The sequence below is a fragment of the Macrobrachium rosenbergii genome, chromosome 50, assembly GCF_040412425.1.
Source record: "Macrobrachium rosenbergii isolate ZJJX-2024 chromosome 50, ASM4041242v1, whole genome shotgun sequence".
NCBI classification, from domain to species: domain Eukaryota; kingdom Metazoa; phylum Arthropoda; class Malacostraca; order Decapoda; family Palaemonidae; genus Macrobrachium; species Macrobrachium rosenbergii.
This window is the reverse complement of record NC_089790.1, coordinates 6,307,034-6,330,000: the sequence shown is the minus strand read 5'-3', so window position 1 is coordinate 6,330,000 and position 22,967 is coordinate 6,307,034. Positions and strand designations below refer to the sequence as shown.

The following is a 22,967-nucleotide window of genomic DNA, read 5'->3' as shown; positions in this document are numbered from 1 at the left end:
AACACCTTCAAAACTGAACTTCGCAAATCAAAGCATATTTCATCGAATTAAGAATGGCATTAGAATGCAAAAGCAATACGAAATACGCAAATTTCCAAGCAGTATTAAAACGCCGACACTTCAAAGGAATGCAAATGTCACGCGGACGACACAGCAAAAGTATTAATTTTGTTCATTATGAAAATGACGATACTAATTAAACCCGACACCTAATCTTTAACAAATACCGATGAAACGAGTAATTAAAACTATTAAAGTTTCATTTTTTTTTTTTACTGTTTTCAAACAAACTGAAGCCAGATTATTACACATAAGAAAACTTTTTGATCCCACGTGATTTTTTATTTTCTTAAATTCCCGTTATTCAAAATTGCCAAATGAAACGCTTCAATTTTTCACAGTATTCACAAAGGATTTAAAAGCATACACAATGCATCACAAGACTTTCAACTGCAAAAAATTGTTTTCAATTTTTCTAAATTCCGGCATTTAAAATTGCCAGTGAATTCATCATACCAAAAAGTGTCAATTATGAGTTCGAATATTTAAGTCGCAGTTGAACATAGTGAGACTGAAAATAACTCACTTAGTAAATGTTACCGCATCTCAATTGAGTAACATTAATTTGCTTGTACGAGGCAGGATACATACATACATATATATATATATATATATATATATATATATATATATATATATATATATATATATATATATATATATACATACTGTATATATATATATATATATACGTATGTATGTATGTATGTGTATCTATATACATACATATATAGAAATAATCAACACACAATCAATCACGTGTGGAACAGAAATAAAATTTCTGACTCACATCAGGATCGAACCAGGTCTGGTCTTTCATTTGAAAGACCTGGGTTCGATCCTGATGCGAGTCAGAAATTTATATATATATATATATATATATATATATATATATATATATATATATATATATATATATATATATATATATATATATATAAATATATATCTAAACGAGACTATCAAAACAGTATTATAGATTATATCTAACGTTCAAGAATTACCATCAAATACATGCACAAGCCAAATTCTCCAGTGACGTCACGATATCGAACCACGTTAGAGTTAATGGCTGAGGCCGTTTAAAGCGGAGGCGCAGGTGTGCTCATAAACAGTCAGCTGTTACAGATGCGAGTCCATACACCTGCCTAAGGATTTTTTTGGGGGAAAAAAAAAAACCATGCTTTTCAACCATATGCCCTGACAACAGTGAGTTCAAGTACTTCTTTAAGCTGCACATTTTTATCATTTTTTTTATTTCTTTTATTTTGTATGATGAAGACCTGAGGTTGTTTATGTAAATTATAAGAGTATTGACTGGCTGATTTATGGCTGCTAAAACTGCCGTCACAACGTCTAGTTTGGAATCTTGTGAAAGAAACACAATCAGAGAATCATGTGTCATCTTATCGTGTACATGTTTTGATTCAATTTATTTTCCCCAAACCATAAAATCAGAGACAAAGAGAGATAAACTTAGCTTTCGAGGAGTACTTACCGTGATTCAATTTATTCCTTCCAAACAACAGAATCTACAGTGAGAGAGAGAGAGAGAGAGAGAGAGAGAGAGAGAGAGAGAAAGCTTTCATGCGCCTTCCACTGGCACTGGAACCCCATATTCACAGAGTATAAAAATCTCCTAAATTGCTGTCCCGTAACCTTGGCTGACCGCCAGTAAAAAAAAAATAAAAAATAAAAAAAAGCTCAATCTGCTACGTCATCCATTCCTTTCGCCCAGGTGACAGCTATTCTTGTAGGCACATACACCCTGTGTTAAGCCTAGCGGGAATAAATACCTCACAAATACGAACTGGCGACCGTCTATCAAAGAGAGAGAGTTCCTCTGTTAGCGGATTGTGTACTGGCAAATTTATCAATCGTTATGAATGGCTAAAGTCTCTCTCTCTCTCTCTCTCTCTCTCTCTCTCTCTCTCTCTCTCTCTATTTAAATTTATGGTTTGGAAGGAATAAATTGAACGAAAATAGGTACCCCTCGAAAGCTAACCCCCCCTCTCTCTCTCTCTCTCTCTCTCTCTCTCTCTCTCTCTCTCTCTCTCTCTCTCTCTATTTAAATTTGTGGTTTGGAAGGAATAAATTGAACCAAAATCGGTCCCCCTCGAAAGCTAAGCTCTCGCTCTCTCTCTCTCTCTCTCTCTCTCTCTCTCTCTCTCTCTCTCTCTCTCTCTCTCTCTCTCTCTCTCTCTCCGTTTATGATTTGGAAGAAATGAATTCAAATAAATTAAATAAAACAGGTACTCCTCCAAAGCTCAACTAAGCTAAGCTAAGCTCTCTCTCTCTCTCTCTCTCTCTCTCTCTCTCTTTCTAAACAAGAACGCCTTTCAGACGAACCCGAGAAGAACATTTTTCACCCGCGGGAGAGACGAGCTGAACCGAACACGCGAGGCATAACATCAGTCTTATCAACAAGTGCCACAAGCGGTGATTAATGATTATGCATAATTAAACGCCAAAATAGAAGAGAGCACGGGCATGGGTCCGGGCACGAGAAGGAGGAAGGAACAGGAGGACACGGAGGAAGGAGGAGGAGGAGGAGGAGGTGAAATCAAGTCGCGAGGGAGGGTGTGGAAGAGGGAGAATAGAGATTTTTTTCTTCTCCTTTATTTGCGGGAGGGTGCCACGGAGAGTAAGCTTCAAGGTCAATGGCACCGGGGCAGAGGAATCGAAACCATTCCAACGCTTGGGTCAACGGCCTTCGCCAGAAATGTAAACAAGATATAAACAGTCGCTCCTGCGCGTTGCCAATGACGGTGTAATGGTATTTGCACCGATACCTCTCTTCCGATAGGCGAAACTGGATCCAAGCGCTCGCACTCGGCGTTCGCGAAATGAACTATGAGACCTGTTCGTTTCTTCTGGGGATGGTATGCAATGGAGGACCCTTATCTAATTAAATCTGTATATGTATATGTATATGTATGTCATATATATATACATGTCATATATATATATATACATATATAATATATATATATATATATATATATATATATATATATATATATATATATATATATATATATATATATTCAAATAGACAAGGGTCCCCATTGCATATCACCCTCAGCAGAAACGAGAGAGAGAGAGAGAGAGAGAGAGAGAGAGAGAGAGAGAGAGAGAGAGAGAGAGAGAGAGAGAGGAACAAGTACTTCCGTCAAACACACACACACACATACATATATTATATATATGTATATGATGATTATAATCACTTTTGTACGTGATTCATCTATCACATCACCACAGGTGAAAAATAAGAGACGGGGTGTAGGTCCTGACCGGTTTCGACTTTATTTCCAGGCCACTGACGTCAATGGCTTGGAAATGAAATCGAAACCGGTCAGGACCTTATTTTCCACCTGTGGTAATGTGTGATATACGTATATATATACATATACAGAGAGAGAGAGAGAGAGAGGAACAAGTACTTCCGTCAAAATGGTCTTTCAGTGCAGCTGTTCCATACCTCTGCTACACGCAGATTGCTCCCTGCCGCTCAATTCGTCTCCCAACATCGAAACTGCCAAAATCGTTCCGCCTCGACTACTTAAACAATTTCTAAAACAACCACAAGAAAGAAGATTGAACTGAAGTCTAAGACGCTTCAAAGACAGAGGAGGAATCAACTTGGCAATTTACTTTAAGTGGATGGAAATTCTAGGGTCTCTTGACTCGAACCTTTTGTCGGGCATTACCGTGCAATGTTCTAAGGTTTTCCGCAAAGTAAAAGTAAAATGCTGTTAACTGTTATCAAAGTAATCAGGGTTTTTTTTTTATGTGTGCGATGATAATGGTAGTAGTTTTGAAGAAATAAAATCCATGTTTGTTTCTTTTTTCTCCTTTCCACCGCGTATTCTCGTTGTTTTAAACCATAACTACGGTAATCATAATCATCATCGTCACATTATTATTATTATTATTATTATTATTATTATTATTATTATTATTATTAAATTCTTGATTTATTAAGCTTTCCCAGAGTATATTTTCGTTATTTCTAGACATTTCTGCAAACATAATAATAATAATAATAATAATAATAATAATAATAATAATAATATCATCATCATCATTGAATTCGTGATTTATTTATCTTTCCCACAGTATACTGTCGTTATTTCTAGACATTTCTGCAAACAACAACAACAACAACAACAACAATAATAATAATAATAATAATAATAATAATAATAAAATTCAATATTAACATTTTAAATACCACCATTCAACATGTCACATACCCTAATCAAGCGAGTTAAAACCGCCCTCCAACGACTGCTGGGACCACCAGTCCCATTTCTCATCATCCAGAAATTCCCAGAAAACACCTCGGACTGAAAACCACGGCCTGCATCATTCACACAACTGCTGCTTTGCAGAAACGAGGACTGGGATAATCCATATTCGTCAGAAGTAACGAGATCTGTTTCAGAGAATTTCGTTCTTTTTTTTTTTTATTATGGAATTTAGTAAGTTCCTGGTTATTTCGTGTTGCATACGGAGTGGAGTTTGATAGCCATTGTTCCTTTTACTGGGGAAATTGTAGGGTATTGAGAAATTCGAAAGAAAGGCATTTACGGATTGATGATCATTAAGCCCTTAGATATGAAGGAGATACACACACACACACATACACACACACACACACACACACACACACACACATATATATATATATATATATAATATATATATTATATATATACAGCATATATATATATGTATATGCACAAACACACACATATATATATGTGTATGTGAGAGTGTGTGTGTTTGCTCGCGCACGCTCAAAATGCCTATAAACTGAAAAGTAAATTAAATACAAAAACAGTAATGATATCAACAAGCTCATTCTAAATAAAAAAAAAAACGTAATGAGATTTAAGATTAGAGTGAAAAAATATAAAATATACAAAGAAAAAAAAGTTAAAAATCGATTCGGCAAAACAGACATGGGCTCACAATCTATCCGTATGTTTATAAGTGAATTAAACACAAACACGCAACGATATCAACGGGATATTTTTATATATAAAAAACGTAACGGGACTCGAGTGGAAGATACATAATAGCATAAAATACAAAGCACAAAAAACTACAAAAATGTAACCTAACGAACGATCGATTAGGCGAATGACAGCACACACAAAATATAAAATAAATAAAAAGAATCCGAACCTCCATATGTCTTTCAGAAACCTTGACCTTCACGTCACCGGAATTACGCCTTGAAATTTCGGCGCTGTGATCGATCTCAGGTAAGCACCGTGCCAAGGGGAATACCCCCTGGCACTGGCACCCGACCTCCCAACCGCCCCCTCCCAAACCCTCCCCAACACCCCCTTCTCTAAGACCCCCATTAACACCTTCCTTTCATACCGGAGGCCATTCATTTAATGGCCTGTCACTATATCGACATTCAGTTCCTTCTATTTTTGCTCATTTCAAACCGAGCAAGAAGTTCGGTGGCCTGAAAGGTGAGACTAACCTCGGCCAAATGTTTCACATACTATTAAGTTAAGTATACCTTAGTTTAACCAGAACCACTGAGCTCATTAACATTAACATTCTACGCTTCATTTTGCCTGCATCCGGTTCCATGTCAATATTCTTTGTTAGACAGTATGTAGCACATAATATAATCACTTCAAAAATATAGATTAAACCCACCCCCAATGAATTGCTTATCAAAAGCTGAAGTCATTAATAACTATGGGTTCCATATTAGGCTGAAATGAAGTGAATAAAAATACTAAACTGGAATATATTACAAAACGTGACGGTTATACGACACAATGACAACCACTTTTGCATCACCATCGTCCTCTGTGCTCCCCCAGAGATTCCATATTACATATTCCTGATCCGTATTATTTCCCCCCAGGTTCCATATTACCCCTAAGTGATCCACGCTGTCCTCAGTAATCCAAAAAGTGATAAATGTTACCCATCAGTGATGCATACACCGCAGAGGTTTCCCCCGGAACAAAGATAAGTTTACTAATGACACCTCATCACTGGCTGCACGTCCGCCCCATCCTCAAATCCCCATTCGCCCATTCCAATAATCATCCCCCAACAATAAACCCCTTCTCATCCCCAACAATAAACCCCTTCTCACCCCCTCAAAAAAGAAAAAAAAAAATCAGTGGCCTTCTCATTCTCCCTTAAAATTCTCAGCACGAGAACGCCTGTAGGTCAATGAACTACAATGTCAAGACGCAATTCGTTTCAACCGCCCAAGGTCATTGGATTGATTTTATAAGGTCAGGGTCCTCTAGAACTACTGAAGCTACTTATGTTACTGTTATCTTCATGGACAGACTGTCTTCTTCTGTCACTGGACACAGGACAGTTGCCCACACAAAATGTCTGTACTGATAACGGATAAGATACAGGGAAAACCGAATTACTGTATCACAGTATCGTCACATATTTAGAGGGAAAACTCAGCTTTAATTCTCTATATCTTATCAGTTAATATTGTTCGAAAAAGGCTAAAAACTATTGCATAATTCAAAAGGAAAAGACTTTCAAAGTGGCGTATTTTGAGTCACATTCTTAAACATGAAGACACTACTGCGTTATCCACTTCTTCAACCATTCTTAATTGGTATTTATTAGCTGTCACTCACTTTCTTGTCATTTAAATACATCTCGTTAACTCGGTTTGAATAATTAATGTGTAAGTTTACGCTCCTGTCAGCCACAGAATTAATCTAATCCGTTTCCTTCTTTCTCATGCAATATTTATTCAGTATGTCATTTGAACTCGTTCTTCCGTCTGCGTGCGGCAAGCACATATTTTACATGCTTTTATACATTATTCACGTGCTTTCATGGCGCACGCCACTCTTCTCCTCCCTGCCTCGAACATTCGCTTTTTACTCTTCAAACCTAATTCACATTCACTCACATCTTGCGTCAGTCCTTTGCGCCCGCCTCTAAGAGCGTTCGCCAATCTTTTATAACGGCGCTTTCCTCTAATTGCCAAACGCACATGACAAACACATCACCGTCATCCCTATCATTTGCTTGCTTGCACAATGCAGCATTCCCCGTTTGCAACAAGACGACCGTTCTAATGTGAGGCCGAATTAAAAAATCGAACTGGACGTCGCATCATATTACCGGCGAGGGGACACGCGAGCAGGCCAGGGTACGTGTCACGGCCCGTAGACTGTATTTATCGAGAGATTAATCTGGTGGTGTGGCTGACACTCGATCGCGGGCCACCTCCTATTTCGTATTGCTCGTGTCACTGTTTGCATGACCTAAGAAGGGAAGCGTTGTGGCCGAGGAAACGTTTAGCAGTAATAGTAATAGCAGTGTAATAAAAATCCGCAATTATATAGTAAAAAATTATATTACTATGTAAAATAAACAAAAGACTTTCGAACACTTGAACGGTGTTCCTCATCCGTGCTAACGTTAAAATGTAAAACCATTTTAACGTCTGCACTGATGAGGAACACCGTTCAAGTGTTCGAAAGTCTTTGTTTATCTTACATAGTAATATATTTACTATACAATTGTGGATTTTTATTACACAGATATTGTTTTTCACGAAATTGTGAATCTCTCAGCAGTAGTAATAGTAGTATTAGCAGAAGTAGTGATGAATTCATCTTACCAAGGCCCATAAGAAGGGAAGTTTTGTGGCCAGGGGTATTATCGCTATTAGCTGTAGTAGTAGTGAATTCATTTTTATCAAGGCCCAAATATTCTCCCCATATACTTGACGTAAGGGTGTTCACTAACCCCGACCTCGACCTTCAACAAGAGATTCCTTAAATGGGATAAATTGTGGCCATACGAGGCTATTCCCTTTGAAGACATCACCAACAAACAGTTCCTCTCAAACTAAATAATTTCACTTAAACCCCTTAAAACAAAGAAGTTCCCTTATCACCAACCTCAACGTTTCTCATTATCAACATCAATCCCACCTATCCCCACCAATATCCCACACCACCAAAAAACCAACACTTCAACAACAACAACAATAATTCTCCACCACCACCACCAACAATCCGACTAGATAAAATTTCCTTAACACCAACACCAACAATTATCATTATCACCCTCAATTCCTCTAATCCCCAACGATATCCCTCACCACCAAAACACCAATACTTCCCCAAAACCAACAATAATTCTCCACCACCAGGAATATAAATCACAAATTCAACCAAATTCCCCAACCGCCAACCCCAAGAATTCTCAATATCACCAACGACTAACTCCTCCCATCCCCAACAACTTCACTCCTCCAAAAAACCAATACGTCCCCAACGCCGACAAAACTTCACCACCACCACCACCACCACCAACCATGGCACCGGCAGAGCCGTGACGTCACGACCACCGGTTCTAAATGTCGAAGTTATGAAATCTTAAAACTGCTTCGTTCATGACTCGGGCAACGTTCCTCCGTAGGTGTGATTTTCTGGGAAAAGGTTCTCTCTCTCTCTCTCTCTCTCTCTCTCTCTCTCTCTCTCTCTCTCTCTCTCTCTCTCTCTCTTTACCATTACTCTTCAATAAACAGTTCATGATGACGCAGGAGAAGTAATGTACACCATTAATAACAAAATATAAGGCGAAAATGACTGATACAAACTACATACGTATCTGGTAAAAAAGTGACCAGTAGATTCTAAGTATGAAAAACAACGTTAAATCTTGTGCATGATAAAAACAAATATGACGATTTCGGTTAATAAAAAACTGTAGACGTTTCTGATAGAAAGTGACCGGCAGATTCTAAATAAGAAGAAGAAATGTTTAATCTTTAAAATATTCTCCAGTGTACCAAGAAAATTCCGTTACTGTTCAATCAATAAACTCTTATTTCTTTTTATTAAATATGGCGTATTTTCAAAAATTACATAAACTGGAAGTAATCTCAAACACAGTATATTTAATTCCCGCAAATCTAGAGTAATCTCAATAAGTGAATACTTAAAAATATAAATATAAATTAACATGAAACGTACAAAAGTGAATAAATCAAAACAAAATATATATAAATCAAAATGAAACGTACAAAGTGAATAAATCAAAACAAAATATATAAATCAACATGAAACGAACAAAAGTGAACAAATAAAAACAAAATATATAGAAATCAAAATGAAACGTACAAAGTGAATAAAAACAAAAATATATATAGGCCTAAACCAAAATGAAACGTACAAAAGTGAATAAATAAAAACAAACATCAAGTAATTCATAATTCAATCAGTGGAATATAAAATAAAATTTTAAAAACTCGACAAAAAATGAAAACTAAAAAAAAAGGAAACGTGAATCAGAGCTTCTTCGCGTCCTCGGGTTCTCGACCTAATAATTATACCCTTAGTAATGACCACGGCGTGTTTCGTGGAATTGGCAGCCCGCAAGCGCTCGCATACACACGTGTGTGTGTGTGTGTGTGTGTGTGTGTGAGAGAGGATCGCCACCGCCTACTCGTAAAACGGTGGAAGCGATATAATTCACTTTATTCATTTGTTAGTTTTTATTATTCATTGGTGTGAGTCACTCGCGGTCTCATCCAAGACAAAGAACAAAGGTCCCTTTTTGTATAATTATATATATATATATATATATATATATATATATATATATATACACACACATATATATATATATATATATATATATATATATATATATATACATCCATAATCTAAACTCTTTGCTTTCATTTTCCTTTACTAACTTCATAAGGACATAAATGAAAGGAAATCCTATTCTAATTGACCTATTTGAACATTCTTTCACTTTTTCCAATTACTGTTATTTGAAACGTTTGCGTGAATGTTGGGTTTGGGGGGGGAGAGGGAAATTATAGAGTTGGATGAAAGTGAACAATTTCACTTTTCTCTAAGTGCCAGTGAAATAATGAAGTGGGGGGGGGGGGGAATGGTGATCTACATCACTAAACCGAAAATTCCGCGGCACTAGGAGTTCCCTCCGCATCCGAAAAATTCTCACCCCTCCTCCCCGCCCCCCCGGCACGCTCGGGCGAGGCCAAATATTTGAAATAACATCCAAGATACCGCCAGAATGCAGCAGGACCCGTTCCAAATAACTCTGACACACGGAACTGTATGTACGGGAGCTCCCGAGTCTTTCAGTTTTTGTGGAACGCTCTCATTTCTCAAGCTCAAGAGACTCTGACTTTCTCTCTCTCACTCTCTATATACTATCAAATGAATTCATGTATTATCAGCATCACATATATATGTATACATAGGTATGTATATATATATACACACACATATATATAATATATATATATATATATATATATATATATATATATATATATATAGAGAGAGAGAGAGAGAGAGAGAGAGAGAGAGAGAGAGAGAGAGGGGGACGGAAACTTGAATATATTATCAACATCATACATACAGAGAGAGAGAGAGAGAGAGAGAGAGAGAGAGAGAGAGAGAGAGAGAGAGAGACCCTGACATCTTTATACTCTCCAAAGGGGAAATGAACAGTTTTTTAATAAATACCCTTTTCTTACATAGATACAACTTACGTCCCGTGGAAACCAACAGTCTAATAACCAAAATATACATACATACATATACGCATAAGTGTGTATGACCGCGCACGCGCGTGTACGTATATGTATACACGCTTAGACCTCCAGTAGTAGAATGAGTACATAGTGTATAACGGCAGGGATGCCTGAGGCACCCACACTATCACCTTAATTGGCACTTTACAAAGAGAGGCGCGTCTCTCTCTCTCTCTCTCTCTCTCTCTCTCTCTCTCTCTCTCTCTCTCTCTCTCTCTCTCTCTCGCTTAATGAAGTCATACGCTGGCGTCGTTCCTCTTGTTCTTCTCCCAAACAGTTGCAGAGAAAAACGACAGGATATAAAATGTAAAATTGCCGATAAAAACATTGATTGAAACTTGCGAGGTTACGATGTCAGGATGACAAGGCCAATGTAACTATCAAAATCAGCACACTCTCATTGCTAAAATAAATTTTCAGATTATACAGACTACTCTCCAGGGAGAGAGACAGTACTCTCTAGAGAGAAGCACTACTCACTAAAGAGAAAGACTATTCGCTAGGGAGAAACACTACTCACTACAGGGAAACACTACTCACTAGAGAGAAACACTACTCACTAGAGAGAAACACTACTCACTAGAGAGAAACAGTACTCACTAAAGAGAAACACTACTCACTGGAGAGAAAGACTATTCACTAGGGAGAAACACTACTCACTAAGGGGAAACACTACTCACTACAGAGAAACAGTACTCACTAGAGAGAAACACTACTCACTAGAAAGAAACACTACTCACTGGAAAGAAAGACTACTCACTAAGACTACTTACTTACAAGAGAGAAACACTACTCACAAAAGGGAAAGACTACTCACAAAAGGGAAAGACTACTCACTAAAGAGAAACACTACTCACTCGACTCACTCAAGAGAAACATTACTAATTAAAGAGAGCCAAAGTACGTATAGAAAGGAATAATACCCCAGAGCCTTCAGTAACACGCAGATCTTCTCTGAAGTGACACATCAACATGGCCGCCGAAAAACTATAGATTATATTCATCCATTTATTCCTTCGGCCTCGCCAACACAAGAGCATCAGGTTACCAGCCCCGTCGGCCTCTTCATGAAGGAGGTGAAGGAAAAAAAGGTGCCCTTCTCTTCTTATTTGTGCCGACGGTGCCAGCAGGGCCGAGGTAACGTGAAAGTTGTTTACACTGGGAACTTGGCACACGAAGGGCATGGGCACTTCACGTGCAAAAGATGCCCTGGCATGAAAAGAGTTTGAATGCTTCCTTCTCCTGGTGATTTGGAATTCGTAAGGCATCGTTTGATTGTGGCTTCATGAAACGACATTAATAATGAAATATGATCATCTCTTTCTGAAATAATTTAATAGTTTATTTTCCAGTAATAAACAAAAACTATCCCAGGATTAAACAAGTAAAAAGTGCGCCCAAGTTTCTGTGCAGCCGCTACAGCGTATAATCAAGGCCACCGAAAACAGGTCTATCTTTCGGTGGTCTCAGTATAATGCTGTATGAGCCGCGGCCCATGAAACTTTAAGCACAGCCCGGTGGTGGCCTATCCTATATCGTTGCCAGAAGCACGATTTAGGCTAACTTTGACTTTAAATAAAATTAAAACTACCGAGGCTAGAGGGCTGCAATTTGGTATGTTTGATGACTGGAGGGTGGACGATCAACATACCAATTTGCAGCCCTCTAGCCTCTGTAGTTTTTAAGATCTGAGGGCGGACAGAATAAAGTGCGGATGGACAGACAAAGCCGGCACAATAGTTTCCTTTTACAGAAAGCCAAAATTACCCCCAAAACGAGGTATCTAATTACGAACGAACACCTGTCGAAAACCAGCTTAAATAACAATACGAAGTAGAACGTACACGTGAATAACAGAAAAAAAATCAATATATATACAAGCGGAAGAAAAAAAAAAAGAAGAAAACCCGTGACTTCTTCCCGTGATGAAATAAAGGCGTCAGCAGGCTATCATCAACGCCATCTCGATGGAATCCGGTGAAAGGGAGGATAGCGCGGAGACCCGTAATTTGTTACAAATACATAAGATATTCCTCCGCGGCCGAACAATAGAACAAAGGAGTCCAAAGGAGCCCAAAGGAGTCCAAAAGGAGTCTTTTTCCTCGCTCTCGGCTCCGACAAATGACTCCCTCAAGTGGCTGAACAAGTACAAATGACTGTCTCTTTGTTTGGCAATAATCTATTAAGATACTTTTTTTTTCGTTTTTTTTATTGGTCCCTTTTTTTTTTGTAGACTTCGCTCGTGGTGATGTTTTCCTTTCTGCTTCTGTCACTAAAGTGACAGATTTGGCCGAGGGGTTTACGTGACCGTCTAAGAAACAGGAGATCAGCGCCTGCCCTATGAGCCTACAGAGGCGCAGGAGGACTTTAACTAAACTAAAGGCGTACTGAGTTACATGCATTTAATTTATTTTCGGGTTAAGTATACTTAATCATTTAATCATCTTGCTTTGATTTATTATATATTCCCATACGATAAATCAACAGTTATGCAGTCAAAAATTATGTACATAAAAAGAAAGTGATAATGTAAATTCAAAAGACGTACCGAGTTACATGCATTTAATTTATTTTCGAGTTAAAAGTATTTAATCATTTTGCTTTGATTTATTAAACATTCCCATACGATAAATCAACAGTTACACAGTCAAAAATTATGTACATAAAAAGAAAGTGGTATGTAAATTCAAATGCACTGGTATAAGTCTAAATAATAATCTAAAAATAAATACATAAGTTATATAAAAAAGTACATACATGCGCTTTACACATATACACACATTGTAAATATATGTGTATTATATATACACACGTGTATATTTGTGTATATATACATGTGTGTGTGTTTGATGTGTGTGCGTGTGTGTATTATACATCCCACAAGGTCACTGAATCTAGACAAGCGCCCAGTTTTATCAGATTTATGTCAACGTGCCCTAATCACCAAATACACGATTGCTTACGATTGCTTATCAGCGCGACCACCGCATTCAGTCAGGGGAACTTTCGCTGGTGTTCGCTGTCTCCTCTTGTCTGTCAGGTTACCTGTCTGTTTACCTGTCTTCTTGTGTTATCCTGCCTGTCTGTCTTGTTAACTGTCTGTATTTATAGTAACTGTTTTTAAGTGTTTGTTTTATTGACTGTCTGTATTTATACTAACTGTTTAAGTGTCTGTATTATATACTGTCTGTATTTATACTAACTGTTTAAGTGTCTGTATTATTAACTGTCTGTATTTCTACTAACTGTTTAAGTGTCTGTATTATAAACTGTCTGTATTTATACTAACTGTTTGAATGTCTGTCTTATTAACTGTATTTCTACTAACTGTTTAAGTGTCTCTATTATATACTGTCTGTATTTCTACTAACTGTTTAAGTGTCTGTATTATATACTGTCTGTATTTATACTAACTGTTTAAGTGTCTGTTTTATTAACTGTCTATCTTTCTACTAACTGTTTGAGTGCCCGTCTTATTGACTGTCTATATTTCTAATAACTGTTTAAGTGCCTGTCTTATTAACTGTCTATATTTCTACTAACTTAAGTAACTGATCATAAGACTGCATTTAAACCCCAGAAAAAAACGACTACATTACCTCTGACTCTTTTCTATTTAAATGAAGAACTTCATCATTGAAAAATTATTTATTTCAATAACACACCAGACAAAGAGGCAATGACACTGCGCGTGCCTAGCCCAGGCCTGAAGACACATGAAAACGAAAGGCCAGGAAGGAAAAACATTAAGAACAGCCTAAGGATAAGTCATAGGAACGGGGCTCAATCCGGAAGGAGGCGACATTTCCGCTTCCTGAAGGATGGAAATTGAGAGAGAGAGAGAGAGAGAGAGAGAGAGAGAGAGAGAGAGAGAGATGAACTCGTCAAGAGAAGAAACCTGGACCTGACACAGCGTAAATTACTCTTTGTTTTCAGAAACTTGCTGCTTCTTCCATGTGAAGGCCGACGAAAAGGGCAAATTTATGTGATGCCTATAATAGTTCTGAAATCAAGAAGAAGGAACACTAGAGGCATGAAGAGAGTTCCAAAGTTTGGGGTGAATAACGCAAAAGACCCAGGAAATGGAGTAAACCCATTACCGCTACATTACAACAACCACACAACAACATGAAACAATAAGTAAAGAAAATTTCAAGTCAACAAATAAACAAATAAATAAAAAAAGACAACACAAAGAACACAAATAACAACATAATATTAAACCATGAATAAAGAAAAACAAAAAAACAATAAATAAGCAGAGAAAACAACACAAAACACCAAGTAACCCTAATGATTACAAAGAGCACCTTTTTTTTTTTTTTATTAAATCCATTTACCCCGCGACCGCCCATCTGAGGAGGCACTCAACCCACGTCCGCCCATTTGCTCGGTCACTCAGCATCGCCGTAACGCTAATAACCGGTCCCCCCCACCCCCCACAAAAACAGATCTTCTATATCTTCGGCCTACTTAACCTATCTCCCTCTATCTGGAAGTGTAAGTACTCAGGAGGGTCGTACCTACACATTATTCCTAACCTCAACGCCTCCCCTATTTCCCCCTTCCCCACCCTTCACCCTCCCCCTTCCTCAAACTTCAGTGTACTCTGAGGGCGCTCCGTACGACAAACATCCCCCCCCTCCCCCCATCTCCAACCCATCACTCCTTACGTTTACTCCACTAATCAAAACCCTCTAAACCCTTTGAAATGCCTAAAGGCCTTTATAGTAAGCAAGCCCAGTCGTAGGGTTCAACTTGACAAAATAAGTACTACGTCTTCCGTAAAATCATAACTAATTATAATTATCAATATCATTACTTTCGTGATAAGATATCGACAAAGGAAAACGTCGATGACAGAAATGTGGCAACTAATTACCGTGCTGTTCAAGTCCACAACATCACTTTACATAACAGCTTTCATAATATGACATCCACAAACAAACAAAAAAATTACAAGACTCCAAAACGAATGAACGACTTTCCTACATTGGAAATGAGTAAGGAAACACTTTCCTCAAAGCAACTTAGTCAGGTGCATTCCGATTTCCTAATCTGAAGTGGAATTTTCAAATAGATCTGTCGCAATTAGGCGTAAGTGTTTATGTTCCTTACGTCTTACGAAGCACCCATTCTCCATTCTTCAGACGGAAGAAGGAACTGTCTAATTAATCCCAAGACTCCTCTCCGGTCGATCCTATCAGACAGGATTAGGTTCTAAATTAATTAGATTTGTAATGCCCATCATAATGACAAAGTATTAAGAAGACCTAAAAGTTAATTAAATTCCCCAGGAAAAATATCCCGAGCCAAGCACAGGTGGTGAGACTCTCGCCGACAGACCCCGTCTTCAGATCTTTTCTTTCCAAATTGTTACTTTGCCTTCGAATGTAGCCTTCTTTCTTCCAAGAAGTGGAGCAGGGAGATTGGGGGTGATAAGAACGTTAGGTTGCCGGTTGTACAGATCTTTCCTTTTTTACGAGAAATTGAAAAATATTGGATGTCTTAGGTGACATTGCTGTTTCGCTTTCCTAAAGTAATCTGACAGCTTTATCACGGGTTAATAAAAATAAAACATTAAAAAATTACGCTGATGAACGTGTGGTAAACTAATACGACAATGGGAATGGTAACACATACTATTCTAGAATTTTCAAACTAGAAAAATGAAATATGCATAATGTATATGGAGAATTACTGCGACAGGGACTTAACGCGTGATTAATTAATATCAGGAGAATAGTAACATTATCCTAAAATTCTTTACACGAATGATGAGACTTAAACAATAATATAGGAAACTACAGCAACTGGACCCTGTCACACTTTATTAAAAGCAAATGCCATTAAATAGACGGGCCACCTAATATCATCCCCCCACCAAAAAAAAAAAAAAAATGGTACAGGGAGGAAAGGTATATCTCCAAAAAAACAAAAAAACGCGACCACAATAAAATGACCTCCAGGAATCAAGTCAAATCAAGTCACCACCCCTGTTTTCTCCCGAGGGCTATCTATCTATCTACCTATCTATCTACCACTCGGTACTCACCCTTGGAATCCTGAGGGCGCGGGGACGTCAATGGTCTGGGAGGGCTTGCGGTCCTTGCGATCGGTAGACATGTCTGCCAGCTTGGCGAAGTCCGTGTCCTGGTCGGCGAGTCGGGCGGACTTCCTGGACTCGAGCAGCCGAATGTCCTCTATCCTCTTCTTCACGTCTTGCTTCACGCCCGTCTGCCGGAGGAGACACAATGGAAACCAGTTTGTTACAGTCTTCTTCAATGCCGGGGAAGATAGGCAGGCGGGCGGGGGCGGGAGAGAGAGAAGCGGTTGGGGTAGGGGGGTGGGAAGGGAAGGGTTAGTTGCCCCTTGCCTGAGGGACGATGGAATAGGAAGGAAATAAAATGACGGAGGGAGGGGGGAAAAGGAGAAGAGCTGAGAAGGAGTTATGAGGGGAGACGATGACACTGCAAAACTCGCTAAGTACAAGGACATTTCAAAGGGGCCACAGAGAGAGAGAGAGAGACAGATGAATAAATATGGATATAATAGCTACATAATCATACACGGATACATAAACCACTTGCATAAAAGAACTCGCTGGTAAATGAACACTCCCAAATTCGACGTAATAGCCACCCAGAACCAATTGCCAGGAATAACACGTATGCAATCACACCCTTTTACAAGCCAGGCAACCAGAAACCGCCTGATCACTTCCAAGTAATTCGAGAACAAAACCGTTCTCAAAGTCAACTCTACCAAAACAAAGTCAAATAATAATAATAATCAAGCCTTCATTTAAAAGGCGGGGGGTGGTACCCCATTATTTGAGGCTTTCAGAAGCACAAGAGGGGTTCCAAGAAGGTACCATTATTTGAAGCTTTCAGCATAAAAGAGGTTTCGGGGCAGGAGAGGGACGAGTTTGTTGGAGGAACCTGTGTCATGTGATCTACTCGTGCTAAGGGAGTCTCCAGCGGGGCTCAAGTTGCAACCAGACATGAACTATACAACAGCAGAGACTCCAGAGCAATTTGTGCAGTGTTGGCATGAAGCCCAGCTTAATTAATTAACATTTTAAAAGCATGCATTCATTTTGTAACCGTTCTAACGCTCATGTTACGTTCGATCTGCGGGTGGGTTTCTGTAGACCAATGTTTCAGCTTTGGACCGGAATGTGGGTTTCTGGACCTTATGGGCAAAGAAATTGTGTTCTACTGGCCAAAATTCCATTTCTTACATAACAGTAGGTTTTTGAGGCCAAGGGGTAGGTTTCCAAGGACCAAAATGAACTGAAGTTTCTCTAGATCAAGAATTCATTTGCGAAGGGTTGGTCTATATTACCAATATTTTGTATGGACAAAAGATAAATTTATTTTCTATGGGTGCAGATTCAATTTATATGCCAAGTGGTGGTTTGATAGCTCTAGATTTTATTCATGGCCCACGAGGCAGGTTTCTAAAACTTTTTGCTTTCTAGACGAATGGGTAAGTTTCTAGGAGCCAATACTATGTTCTACATAAACACACAGAAATAGGTTTCTAAGTATTCATGACAAATTAAAAATCACGTTCGGTTTACTAAATAATACTGAAAAATCAATACGCTTATTGGAGGTAAAATAATATTCAAACATGTCTCCAGAGATCCATATCAGGCTCTATTTCCTTCAACACCTTACAGCAATTAAGCGCCGCTTTAGGGCAAGGGCCCGTGCTGGCAAGAAGCCAGGTTTAATCAAAACCAAATTCGATCTGACCAAACGAAAGGAAAGAACTTTTGTCACCTACTTTCCCCAATATATAGTCTCATGCTACAAAATTTCAAATCAGATTGCCTTTGGGAACTTACATGATAAGAATGCTTGCTCGCAAGAAAATGTACACTGGAACATTCAGTAAATGGCCCAATGGATATACTAAACACCCAGTTATGTTTACGGAATAATGCAAAAAAAAAAAAGACATTATTAATTAGTTTTTATCTTATTTCCAAGGCGATAAGATGAAGTACAGACGACAGTTAAAATTTTCAGAGATTTCACACAAAAAAAAAAATGACGTAAAACTTTCGCCGTTATCGTCCGACAAAATAGATCTCCAATAACACACAAACATAAACAAAGACACTGCCGAACCTTGGCTCTTAAAGAGGATATGCGTACACTTGATAATAAAAGGAGAAAAAGGAAAACAGTAACTGACTTGCTGTTGTCAAGCGCCACGATCGTATACTATCTTCGTCTTCGTTAAATTCTTAATCATTTATAACGGAGAACTGATAAGGCTTCTTTTTGTTATGACGCCCTATTTACTCATTTCTATCTGTATATATATATATATATATATATATATATATATATATATATATATATATATATATATATATATCTAATTTTATATCTTTCTCTTTTTGCCAAGTGGCTTTGTTCTTACACTTGTGCATTATATTCCAAGGACGTCTGCTCACAAGAACATTCAACTCCTGACGTAATCCACGAAAAAAAAGAAAAAAAATTTTACACAAGGAACCTCTCGATTGATAAAAATGACAATATTTTACCGGCAACATTTCAGAGACACCACAACGAAAGGCACGTGTTGCCAAGGACGACAAACAAACAAAAAACCAAACGAAAAACAAACGAGACTGGAGGACCGCAAGGAGAAAGTTCTCCATCCTAAAAAAAACTTCTGGAGTCAACATCATTGTTGTTGTCGTAGGGGCCTTTGTCGACGACAACTGCCTGAAGTTGTTGTCGACGTTTTGGTGACAAAATACTGCGCACCTAGCAACACAGTGGCCTTAAGTACAGGATGAACGCTACAAATTTATTGCCTAAACATTTCGATGAAGACTAAAATAATATCACCGACTTGTTCCTCTGGAGGAAAAATAAAAATATTAAATAGGTGTTTTTGGCATCCGCAGCAGGCTGGCGCCAGGAGCAGGTTTTACCCAGGGACTCACAGCGAGGTCATGTGTGGGTAGGGCAAGCAGGTAGACAAGCAGTTAGGAATAAGCAGGTAGGCCCAGGCAAGGGGGTCCAGGAATCCCAATGTTGGTACAGATCTAACTCAGACAAAGGCATTATTGGATGTGACGCCGTTGGTGTTATTATTATTATTATTATTATTATCATTATTATTATTAATGTTGTTGTTGCTGTTGCTGAAAGAAAAAGAAGCTTTTTTGGGGCAAACTTCGTGCTAGTTATTATTATTATTATTATTATTATTATTATTATTATTATTATTATTATTATTATTATTATTATTATTATTATTATTATTACAGGAAAAAAACCTTTTTGGGGCAAACTTCGTTCTTATTATTATTATTATTATTATTATTATTATTATTATTATTAACTTGAAGACACCATGTCAAAAAATGCAGTGAATAAATCCAGTGAATTAGGTGTATGTTACCAACTAACAACATTAAACCTATCACCCTGAATTACTTTAGCCCAGATTGTTACTACTAAATAAAAGAATACACAATATCGAATGTCCCAAACACAAAAAAAAAAAAATTAAAAACTAAACACAGATAACGCACAAATCAAACCAACGCCATAAAATCCCCAAGAAATAATAAAATAAATAAGATCTTCAGACACCGGAAACCATTAACTAGATAGCGGGTATATCTGACACCGAATAAACGAATAAAAATTACGTTTATCGAGAGAGAGAGAGAGAGAGAGAGAGAGAGAGAATTCAGTGAAATGGACCCCAAACGAGAGAAAGTGACACTGGGCCCTCCCCCGTCGAAGAAGCCAGCGAGGGCCATTTCGCAAATCTGACTTAAAAAGGTCTAAGGGGAGGGGGAGGAGAGGGGGAGGAGGGGGGAGGGGGCGGGGATATGAACCCAATCCATCCTCGAGGACGAGGTCTTCGAGGTACATTACGAGAGAGAGAGAGAGAGAGAGAGAGAGAGAGAGAGAGAGAGAGAGAGAGAATAGGAAAGAGGTTAATACGTCTCATGTATCAGTAACCATGCAGGTTCCATGGGAGGGTAACCAGTAGTGATTAACGGTAAAATCCGGACTCACACACTTATGGGAGAGGGATTTACGTGTCGATAGGCTACACCACAACGGGGGGAGGGGGGTGGGATTGCCTTGAGAGGAGGGAGAGAGACAGAGAGAGAGAGAGAGAGAGAGAGAGAGAGAGAGAGAGAGAGAGAGAGAGATAAGGCTTCAAAGTAATATAATAATTTTGTTACGCGTCCATCGCAAAACGAGAGAGAAGACACTGAGAAAATGGAAAGCAAAATACGATAATTGCAGTTATGTACTGGAATATATAAATATATATATAGTATATATATATAATATATATATATATATATATATATATATATATATGATTACTTCACAGTTTACAATGTCTTCATTTCGTTCTCCATTTGAATCTAGGTTCGGTAGTGGCTAGTGTTTCCACTCTGAAGAAATCGACGAGTTATGAGGGCATTCTTTTATATATAAATCAGGGTAAAATTATATATATATATATATATATATATATATATATATATATATATATATATATATACATATAATTTTACCCTGATTTCTTTACCTGTACCTATTAATAATTTTAACTACTTTTTTCCTGGCAATGACCTTTACCATTAAAAGTGGAGGTTTCCCACTTCAGTATCAAGGGCAAATTGTGGGATCATCTTATCTTATCTGGGCTTTCATAATGGTATCTCCTCGAACAGCTGACTGTGAATACCCAGCTATAATGACAAAGAACGAGTGCCCTGATATTTTACTTATTGTTATACTTTAATTTTCTTTAAATTTCATGATTCATTACTTACATTTACAAGTACAAAACATGTATATACTATACATATATATATATATATATATATATATATATATATATATATATATATATATATATATATATATATATATATATATATCTGACTCTCATCGAAATCGAACCCGGTCGCTCAAGGGAGACTCCAGGGCATTAGCAATTTGGGTCCCGATGTGAGTCAGAAATTTATTTCTGTGAAACAAGTTCCCATTTGTTCATATGTATATATATATATATATATATATATATATATATATATATATATATATATATATATATCAAACTGTTTCGACACCCAAGGAAATAAAAACATCGATCAATACTCCATTCATATTTAAACTATCTGAATCTTTGATGAATCCTTGCACGCAAATTTTCACTAAACTAACCTTTTTATACCATTGGATGGATAGATAACATAGCTAAATAGATAGACAGTTTTATATATATATATATATATATATATATATATATATATATATAGATTACGTTCATGTGCACAGTCTCTAGGAAATCCAAGAGTTCACTGACCTGATAAGAGTTTATGAACAATAAGCAAAAATTTCCTAACACCGTTCTATCTCCGCTTGCGTCAGCAATGCACAACGTTCTTAAATACCATTAAAAGATTAGTCTCGTTTCGTTCCAGAAAGCCATAAATCGGTCGCATTACCCTCAGTTATTATTATCAGCAGATACGAGTATGGTTCGAGTCTTAAGCTACGCAAAAACAACCGCGACTTCATAACGGTAAGACTGAATCAGCGTCTTCTTCGTTTCAGTGAAAGTTGAGAATCGCTCAAAATATTTTGCAGGAAATCGAAACATTTTAGACACCAACCTTTAAGTCGCCTCTACAAAACGAAATCTTCTGGAAGGCTTTTAAGATATTGCTCGAAGGACATCTCGCTTACCTAACCGTTATTACAAAAAAAAAAAAATTATCAACTGCTTGATAATTACGATAACTGTTGATACTTGTACCAACTGATATTGGTTTTCAATTGGGTGCTGATATCACATGATATCACACCACAACAACTTATTGACCTGTGCGTCCTTCCCCACTCTGGGTTTTATCTTTTGAGACCCAGTCAGTTACAAGGTGACGTCCGGGTTCTGTTTTGGTCGCTGCATGCAGGAAGCAATGTAAAATAATTTACTTTATTTTTAATTTAGAACTGGACGTTTTCATTCTCTAAAACAAAAAAAGGGGGGGCTACTAGACATGTAAGGAACCCACGTACAACTCGACCCACTGCCCTTGAGAGAGAGAGAGAGAGAGAGAGAGAGAGAGAGAGAGAGAGAGAGAGAGAGAGAGAGAGAGAGAGAGAGAGAGAGCATAAAGAAATTCTACTTCTTCTGGGTTTCCACAATTCTCAAATTTGAAGTTTACTCTAGATCTGGCTTGCTAATAAAAACAGGAAATAATAATAATAATAATAATAAT

General features: G+C 37.7%; 1 protein-coding gene across 2 annotated transcripts in view; it reads right to left on the bottom strand.

Annotated features, from left to right (window-relative positions):
* Nucleotides 1–22,967, bottom strand: part of LOC136832545 (zinc finger protein 704-like) — a 290,565-nt gene that overhangs the window by 237,041 nt on the left and 30,557 nt on the right. For both annotated transcript variants that reach the window (XM_067093538.1, XM_067093539.1), the window contains exon 2: nucleotides 16,728–16,909. In XM_067093538.1, coding sequence (XP_066949639.1) covers nucleotides 16,728–16,909 — 182 coding nt within the window. The remainder of the gene's footprint in view (nucleotides 1–16,727; nucleotides 16,910–22,967) is intronic.